Below are 9283 nucleotides of genomic sequence, written 5' to 3'. Positions count from 1 at the left end.
TCTTTAAATTAAAAGTAAAAAGGACAAGAAAAATGTTAAGGTTTATTAAAAGGAAGAGTTAACATTTAATTGTTTGACCAATCTTGCTATAACCTATGTCTGGTAATCTGAGCAACAGATTTGACGATAAAAATACCTAATACAACAACCATTCTTGATTTTCTGTTCTTGTTTTGAAATTCCATACTATATGTATTGTTGTATGTTGTTCTGTTTCTGTCTTTTTGTTATTTGTTTTTACTTTTGTTTTTGTTTTTACTCTTTAAAATAACATTTTAAAAAAAGAAAAATATCTTTCTAAGGCTGTTAACATTATCTGATGTTTAAGAATAAGCTTGTTGTAATATGTATCTTATGGAAATATAAAAATATAAGATAATATTAAGAAATATTAATGACCTAATTCATTGAATTTCACATTCTTGGATTTTCATCTGTTACATTCTATGTGTTTCACTTCTCCCCACAATGAATTACAAATAAAATTCCAAAAATTAAAATTAAAAAGAGAAAAATTAAAACAATTTCAAAACATGATAATAGGAGGGTAACAATGGTTAATACATTGCATATTGCTGTCTTTTAAGTTAATTACTCAGAATACAAGACATAGGGATTTATTTGTTCAAACAATATTAGCACAAACCTTTCTTTTCAATGAATTAAGAGAAATCAATAATATAACTACCCTAAATATCTTGTATCAGTGTTGTTTTAATTTGTATTTCTCTGATATCCAGAAGAGTTGAATATCTTTTTATGCATTTATTTCATATGTTTGATAACTTTTTTTGTTTTTGATTTTCATTCTTAACTTTTTGCCTGGGTCTATTGAGGGAGGGGTTTGATTTGAGTTGTTTATATTTTAGATATTAGTCTTCTGTCTGAAGAGTGGCTGAAAAAAATTTTTCCCCAATCTGTACATTGTCTTTTCACTCTTTTGGTTGTTCCTATGCTGTATAGTTTTTTAATTTATATAATCACATTTATTGAGTCTTGATGTTATTTTGTGTGCAACTTTGATTCTCGCCAAAAAGTCCTTGCCTACTCTGGTGTCTTCAAGAGTTTTACTTATTTTGACTTTCTCACTCAGCATTCTAAGCCCTGCCTGGCAAGCTCAAGGACCTGGGTTTGATGCCCAATACCCCATACCGTGCTGACTCTGGGCACACTGAACCAGCCACCAAAACCAGGCTGTGACACACACCTGTAATCCCAGCACTGGGAAGGCTGAGACAGTAGGTTCACTGAGGTCTGTAGTGTAGTCTGAGGTCTGTAGTGAGAAACTGTACCAAATAAATAAGTAAATAAAAGATTTTTAAAAATTGTTCTTAAAAGAGTTTTACTTACTTTATCTTATAGCAGCTTTACTGTGTTTAGTGTTGGCATATATGACCTATTTTGGTTTTAGTTTGGTACATGGTGAAAGATGGGACTCAGTCTTCTGCATATGTATGTCCAGTTTCCCCATCTGCTAAAGAGGCTGTCTTTCCTCAAGCATATGATTTAACCCCTTTTCAAAGATCAGATACTCAAATATACCTGAGGTTGTTTCTACATTCTGTATTCTGTTTTATCAAGTTTTGTGTCAATAATATGTTGTTTTTATTACTGGAGATCTGTAATATAACTCTGATATCCTGTTTGATACCACTTTTCAGGGTATAGTTAGTCCCTGATTTAAAAATCAGTTTCTTTCATAAGCCAGATTAATTCATAATCTCACAAAGTGAGTCTTACACACTACAGCTGTGGATCTTACACAGTATATCTGTGAAAGTTTCTAACTCCAACGTTTATAAATTGGGAACTTATTGTACTGTAGTTCTGTTGTAGAGATCTTTCTGTGCTCAGATGTGCTCCATTACTCCAGCTTCTCTGTAGTTTCAAGTTTTCCTGTCAGCTACTTCACAAATCCTGGAAATCTACTTCTTTTTCTCTCCTTACAAAGTTGCTTTTTTTCTGGGTTTCCTGATTCTAGGTCTCAGAGAGGCTGTATTTTGCCCACTCTCTAATCTGTCATTTTTAAATGTCATTTTTTATCCATTGGCTTCCTTTAACAACTTATTTTCACAGGAACTAACCAGGAACCCACAAGAAGTACTGATGGCAGCTCCCCAAGTGACCAAATTATCTTATACTAGCCCTACCTCTCCATCACCATACCAAACTTCTAACACATGAGCACTTTGAGGACACTTTTGGACTGACCACATCCAAACTATATCACTTGTGTATCCTTCATTTTATTTCTGTAATTGTGTGTGCCTAGATATCCCCCCAAAGCCTCATGTGGTCATATGTGGGCATATATGGTTGTGGCCAGATCTATAGTGTGATGTGAAAATTAATTCATGGTGTAATGCTAGGATCACGGGCACTGGGATTAAGGGTATGAGTGCTACCTGCCCTATATTGCCTGAATAACATAAAAGGAGCAGAAAAATATTGTTATGGTCTCTTGGTTACTTTTGCTACTTTCTTCCTGCCTTCTACTGTTCTCCTCTTCAAATTCACCCTTCTTAGGGCCAGCAAGTTATGGGCTGAAACCTCTTTAACCTGTGAGATAAATAAAACTTCTCCTTTAACTTGTGGGTATTGAGTATTTTGTCTCGGCAATGAGAAAAGTAACTAAGACAAATTTTGGTGCCAGAGAAGTGGTATTGTTGCTGTGACTATACCTGACCATGTGGTTCAGAAGCCCTTGGGATTAGCTCTTGGGAAGAGTTAGGAAAGGTTTGGAGTAGCCAGCTAAGAAAGTAGAGCCAGACCACTGTCTGTTACTTTGCTCTCATTGCTGAGACAAAATTCATGATGCCAAAAATTAAGAAAGGAAAGCTTTATTTCGCTCACAATTTGTAGAGGTCTCAGTCCATAGTCAGCTGGCTCCAAGGCAGGGTGGCATGGCATGGGGCAACAGTTCAAGATGGCAGAAGATAAAAAAAAATTAGCAAAAGCAAAAGGAGTAAGAGCAAGCCTCTTTTCCTCCATTATAGTGTAAGCAGGCTAATACCCCATAGGGTAGGAGTAGCACTCACACCATTTCTGTGCCCTCCTCTTGCACAGGATGAAGATGTTTAAAATCAGGACACTGGTCCCCTGCTGACTTGCTTAGTTAAACTTCTAAACTTCTCAAGTTGACACAGTGTACCAACCACTATAATCCACCCCTTGTCAATTTGGCAACCAGACACATTTGTTTAAAAGTTTCCAATACAAAGATGTGTATTCTTACCATTTCACAACTAGAACATTTTAACACAGGTTTAATAATCTTTAAGAACTAATATTAAGTCTATCAACATTATATTATATTAGAACCATGACTTTCTGCCCCTGGCCCCTGCAAAGACTCAAACACATCCCTTTATGCAAAAGGATTTTAGTCCATCTCTAAGAGTTGCTCAAGTGCTAACAGTTTCAGCATTGCTGAAAAGTCCCAAGTACCAAGTCTTCTCTTACATCTAAAGCAAACTCTTAGTCGTGAGTCTCTGTACACATGAAAAGTTGAACACTTCCAACATTCAATGGCACAAAATAAACATTTTCATTCCAAAAGTTACAAACTGGAATGTAAAGTATTGGGACCAAAGCAAGTTTAACATCCAGCAGGGCAAATGTTCCTGTTGTTCCATGACCAGTGTATGGAACAATCCATGACAAATCGTGAGCTCCAGAATTTGGAGGGTGCTACACCTACAGCACTTCTGGTGGCAATAGCTCCCACAGCTTCTCTCTTAGGTCTGCTTTGTTCCAATCTTGTGGATTTCCTTGGATGCTCCATATTCCTGGCTTCTCCAAACTTCTAGGGTCTCTATTGCACCTTTTGCTTCACCCTCACAGCTTCATACAACACCCTCTCAGGAGCGCACTACCTGGCCTCCCAGGCTTTCTGACATTGGTGCGGAGGAAGCCTTCTTAATCCCATGACTCTTGCATTCTGCATGTACCTAAAACCAGCAATACATGGATGATGCCAAGGTCTGTTGCCAGATAGAGGAGTAGCCAGACTTTCCTCTCCCTTGGACTTTGCCTGAGACTGAGATTAAGGGTGATAGAATAATTAGTTTGTCAGAAGATATTTCAAGGCAGTCAAATGTTGAGGCTGTGGCATGGCTACTGCTGGGGGCTTTTAGCTAGATTTATGTTGAGAATCCAGAACAAGGATGCCATCAGAAAGATTTAAAACATTTTGAGTTTAGACAGAAAGGAAGCTTCAGTGAATCTGTGTCCTACAGAGACAGAGCAGAGGGGATTTGATTGCTGAGAAGAGACAGAATATGAAGGATGGCCTGAGGGCATCACAAGAAGCAGAAGGATTCTATCCTTTGCAACCTCAAAATTGCAAAAGTGAAATACTTTGCTTTGAAAAAAGAGTTCCAGCACCATATCCCAGAATGGCACTGGCCTAGGGAAGTTGTTCCTTGGGATTTGATTCATAGTCCCTGAAACCCTTATACTCAAGAGAAAAGGAAGTCTTGCTACTGTTTCAGCTGGCAGCAGACTCTGCAATATCTATGTGGTGCTGATTTTAAGTGCATGCAAAATGTAAGAGCTGTGAGGTCAGAAAGGCTTCCACCCAGATTTCAGAAGAAGTCCTGGGAGTCATTGGTCTGCTTCCTCTGTGACATCTTTGGTATTATATTGGGATAGTACTATCCTTGTGAAATGAATTGGTAAGCATTCCTCTTCCTATATTTTTTGGAAGACTGTGAAACAAGGTGTTAATTCATTGTTGTTGTTGTTTAATTTTTTGTTGACTTTTGGTAAGACTCAGCAAAATCATCTCTGGGTAACTTTTTAGTGATGAATTTTTTTTTTTTTCGGTACTGGGGATTGAACTCAGTACCCTGCACTTGCTAGGCAAGTGCTTATTCTACTGTCTCCCCGGCCCTGCAATTATTTTTATGCATTTGTTTATATTGTCTGTTTCCTCTTAGTCAACTTTCATTTCTATATCTCTCTAGAAATTCAACAATTTCATGTAAGTTATCTAAGTTGTGGCAAAGGATTGGTAGTATTTGTGTTAGCTCCTTTTTCAGCTGCTATCATAAAATACTTAAAACTAAATTCTTTATAAAGAAAAAAAGCTTATTTAACTCATAGGTTGGTAGACAGAAAGTCCAATGTCAAGCAGCTTCATTGCTTCAGCTTCTGGTGAGGAACCCCTGGGCTGCATCTCAGCATGGCTGATGGCAGCATGGTGGGCACATGTATGAAAGGAGAGATCACCAGAGACATGCAGGAGACAACATTGCTCTTTTATGACAATGCTTTCTTGTAGGATTAAATGGGGTCTTACAAGAACTATACTGATCCTCTGGGGCTGGGACATACCCTCTGTGATCTATTTATCATCTATTATGTCCCACCTTTTAAAGATTCCACTATTTCTTAACATTACCCAATTGCAGACCAAGCTTCTAATGCATTAACGTTTGGGAGATACATTCAAACCTTATCCAAACCATTAATGGTATTTCCTTATAATCCTTTTTCTTTCTGGAAGATTGTTACCCATGTCTTTTCTCTTTGATGTCTGAATCTAGTAATTTGAACCTAATCTCTATTTTTCATAGTCAATGTAGCTAAATCTTTGGTATCATTTTAAAGAACCATTTTTTCATTTTCTATACTATTATTTTCTCTAGTACTTTTCTAGTCTCTATGGTACTACTTCCCATTGTAGTCATTATAATTTCCTTTTTTGCTTTCTTTATATTTATTTTACTAAATCTTTTCCATACCTGTTATAAATCTTTTCTACAACCTGTTAGGTTGTAGATCTTTGTTTTCCTCTTCCACCTTTTGCTTCTCTCCCTCCTCCATTTCTTTTTCCTTCTCTTCCTCTTATTCCTTTTTCTTGTCTTTCTCCCCTTCCATCTCTTCCTTTTTTTTCTTCTTCCCTCTTCTCTTCCTCATTTTCTTCCTTCTCCTCTTTCTCTTCTTCCATCTACTCACCTTTTTCCTCCTTTTTTGTTTTTGAAACAGGATCTTGCTATATAGTCCAGGCTGGTCTTGAAATTGCTGTGTAACCCAGATGGCCTTAAACTTGCAATTCACCAGGGAGATAGCTTAGTGGGATACATGCTTGCCTGGCAAGCACAAGGTCCTGAGTTTGATCTCTGGTATCACAAAAGCAAACAAAAAAACCCTTGCAATCCTCTTGCTTAAACATTCAGACTGCTGAGATTACAAACATGCACAACTATGACTGGCTCTCTCCTTCTTAATATAGGACTATGTAACTCTTAATTTCCCTCCAAGGACTGCATTAGTTGTATCTTACATGTTTTGGTTACTGTGTTATTTTCATTTATCTCAAAGTGTTCAATGATTTCATTTGTGAGACAGTATTGACTCACTTATTACTTTAATGTGTTAATCTGTTTAATTTTCACATATTTGTGAGTTTTCCAATTTTTTCCATTTACTGATTTATAATTTAATTCCATTGTGGTATAGGTACATATTTTGTATTATTATGGCCTTTAAATTAACTGAGATTTGTTTTATGCCCTGGCATCTTTTTTTTTCTGGAAAAGTCTAGCACTTTTTCTCTCATGTATTTATTTGTGGATATCTTTGTATTTATCCTACTTGCTTGGAGATTGCTAAGATTTCTGGATATCTTTATATTCTACTTTGTAAATATTTTGCAGTTACAAGCCTATGAACTTCTTAGAGATTGCTAAGATTTCTTAGCAATATTGTTTTTCAATATATTTAGGGAGTTATAAACCATTGTTTCTTTGAATTTTTCCATCATCTTTTATTCTCATCATTTTCCAAGACTTTAAATGGTTTATTTCATAAAGATTTTTTTCTAGTTTCACTAAAGAGTGGGCCAGCTTTGTTGCTCACATGCCTGTGCATAGATGTAAGGAACATAGATTTTTATAGTAGAAGGGTAATGATAAGTGTAAGATCTACATTGTCTAAAGTGTGTCTTGCCAGTTGCTATGTACCTAGGGACTAAGAACACTGTGTCCATGGCTCAGTCATCATACCACATAATTCAAAACTTTTTTTATGAGCAGAATATATTTATTAAGGGAAAGAAAGCTCCTGTCTGAGAGAGGGACAGCAGGGGGGGCCCAAGCGGGTTGTCCCCCATTCAAAACTTTTAATTCACCTTTTTCTAAGGTCTGAAACAATTGTGAATACCTTATATTTATTGTACCCAGTCAAATAAAACTATTTTCCTTAGCTGATAGTTACTTGTATATTCTAAGTTACTTATCTTTATTGTGCCTGACTTTTCCTTCAGGGTACACCAGGCGAATATATTTAACATGATTCGACAATGGATTTTGAACCTAAACAATGAAATTCAGAACAGCCATACTGAACTTCGACGCCACGTATGTACTTTCAAGGCTTTGTGAGGTTATATTTTTGCATTGGTTGGTGGTTTTCTTTAAGGAAAATTAGACTCTAACTGTCCAATTGAAGCAGGAGGTTGTGAGAGCAAAATAGAAACATAATTATTTGTGATTTTCAGAGCATTTTTGAATGAAGATATTGTTGCCTCGGGATTTCCTTTATTCTTTACTGAATATACTGAATGCTTTTTTTTAGTGGTCTCAATCTAGGATGTGATTTTTTCTTTTCTTTTTTTTTTTTTTTTTTTTGTGGAACCTGGAATTCAACTCAGGCCCTTGTGCTTGCCAGTGAAGCACTTATTCTACTGAGCTATCTCCTCAGCCCCTTAGGATGTGATCATTTTAAATACTTACATGGAATTATGTTTCTGCCATCCTTCAGCCCCTGACTAAACATGTTACTAGGAAAAGATGTTATAATACTATTATTTTTATAATTACTAGAACAAATAGAATTATTCTGCAGTTATGAGCTTATGAACTTAAGTAGCACATGAAATAATAATAATTTATAAAGAATGTGGTAGTTTACTACATTTATTCCCATTTCCTTTTTTAAAATTTTATTTTATTTTGAAGAGTAAAAACAGAAGCAAAAACAAATAGAAAAAAGACAAAAAGAGGGCAACATACAACAAAACATGTGTGGAGTAGCTAATTAACAATTAACAACGTGTGTATATCAGGGGCCGGGGAGATGGCTCAGTAGGATAGGTGCTTCCCTGGCAAGCACAAGGGTCTGAGTTCAATCCCCGGTTCCTCAAAAAACAAACAAACAAACAAAAAAACCCAAACATATATCAGCATAAAGAGTTAAGATGAAACATTAATGTTAACATTTCTTAACATTAACTGTTATTTCCAAAAAGCTATGGAAATTATGAGTACAATTATCTCAGCCATATTGTATATTCCCATTTCCTAATCTTATTTAGGATCTAAATTTACACTTTTATCATAGTGAAAATATTTTATATTCACTAAATTCACAAGATGAATTTAATTCATTTTAATTTTGCTTCAGTTGCGAATTTGAAAGAGATGTTTTATGGGAATATTACTGCTGAAACATTGTTATTATAGTTCTGTCTCTATATGATACAATGCAAATACCAAGAACTGAGTTGGGCTGGTGAGATAGCTCAACAGTCTAAAGCACCTGCTGAGGCAAACTTAGGCAAGCACACAGGGACTATGGTTTGATCCCCAGCACCACATACCACGCCAGCCCCACCTCCAGGGTGGGCTGAGCCAACCACAAAAGAGAGAGAGAGACAGAAAGGGAGGGAGGGAGGGAGGGAGGGAAGGAGGGAGGAAAGAAGGAAGGAAGGAAGGAAGGAAGGAAGGAAGGAAGGAAGGAAGGAAGGAAGGAAGATGGATTTGAGGAGCCTATAAGTTAAATCTGAAAGTATGGCTATAATGGATTTTCATACTTGGGAGAAATTCCTAAGACTTGCAAGTTAACCAAAATGAAAAAGCAAAAGCGCAATAAGATGCCTATCACATAGTAAGACTCAATAAATACTGGTTGAAAGAAGTTAGAAAGATATTCTAGCACTTTGTGTACCTTATGGTGTTGCTATGTAAACCCTTTTTTGGCAAAATACTCAGTTTACCTTTAGGGATTGATTTCCAAGGACCTGTATTTATATTTTTATATTTACAGTTCAGTTTTTATAATATAAGATAGGTATAAATACCTTATATATCTTTCATATACTTCTATTGTAACAATGCATTATTGTAACATAATTAGTGTGGATCGAAAATTTGAGATTGTGAACTCCTTGAGGAGCTAAATGCATCCATATTAACTGGTACAAGTATTTATTTATTATTATTTTTATTTTATTTTATTTTATTTTATTTTATTTTATTTTATTTTATTTTATTTTATT

The 9283-nt window shown here is 35.8% G+C and overlaps 1 protein-coding gene across 1 annotated transcript in view; it reads left to right on the top strand.

Moving 5' to 3' along the window:
* The window catches only part of Axdnd1 (axonemal dynein light chain domain containing 1), a 145506-nt gene that overhangs the window by 87101 nt on the left and 49122 nt on the right, over positions 1 to 9283 (top strand). The window contains exon 14 of the mRNA XM_023703604.1: positions 7271 to 7364. Coding sequence (XP_023559372.1) covers positions 7271 to 7364 — 94 coding nt within the window. The remainder of the gene's footprint in view (positions 1 to 7270; positions 7365 to 9283) is intronic.

Source organism: Octodon degus, unplaced genomic scaffold (assembly GCF_000260255.1).
Source record: "Octodon degus isolate 3935 unplaced genomic scaffold, OctDeg1.0 scaffold00176, whole genome shotgun sequence".
Taxonomy (NCBI): Eukaryota; Metazoa; Chordata; class Mammalia; order Rodentia; family Octodontidae; genus Octodon; species Octodon degus.
The sequence above is the reverse complement of the archived record's forward strand: the minus strand, read 5'-3'. Positions and strand labels throughout refer to the sequence as shown.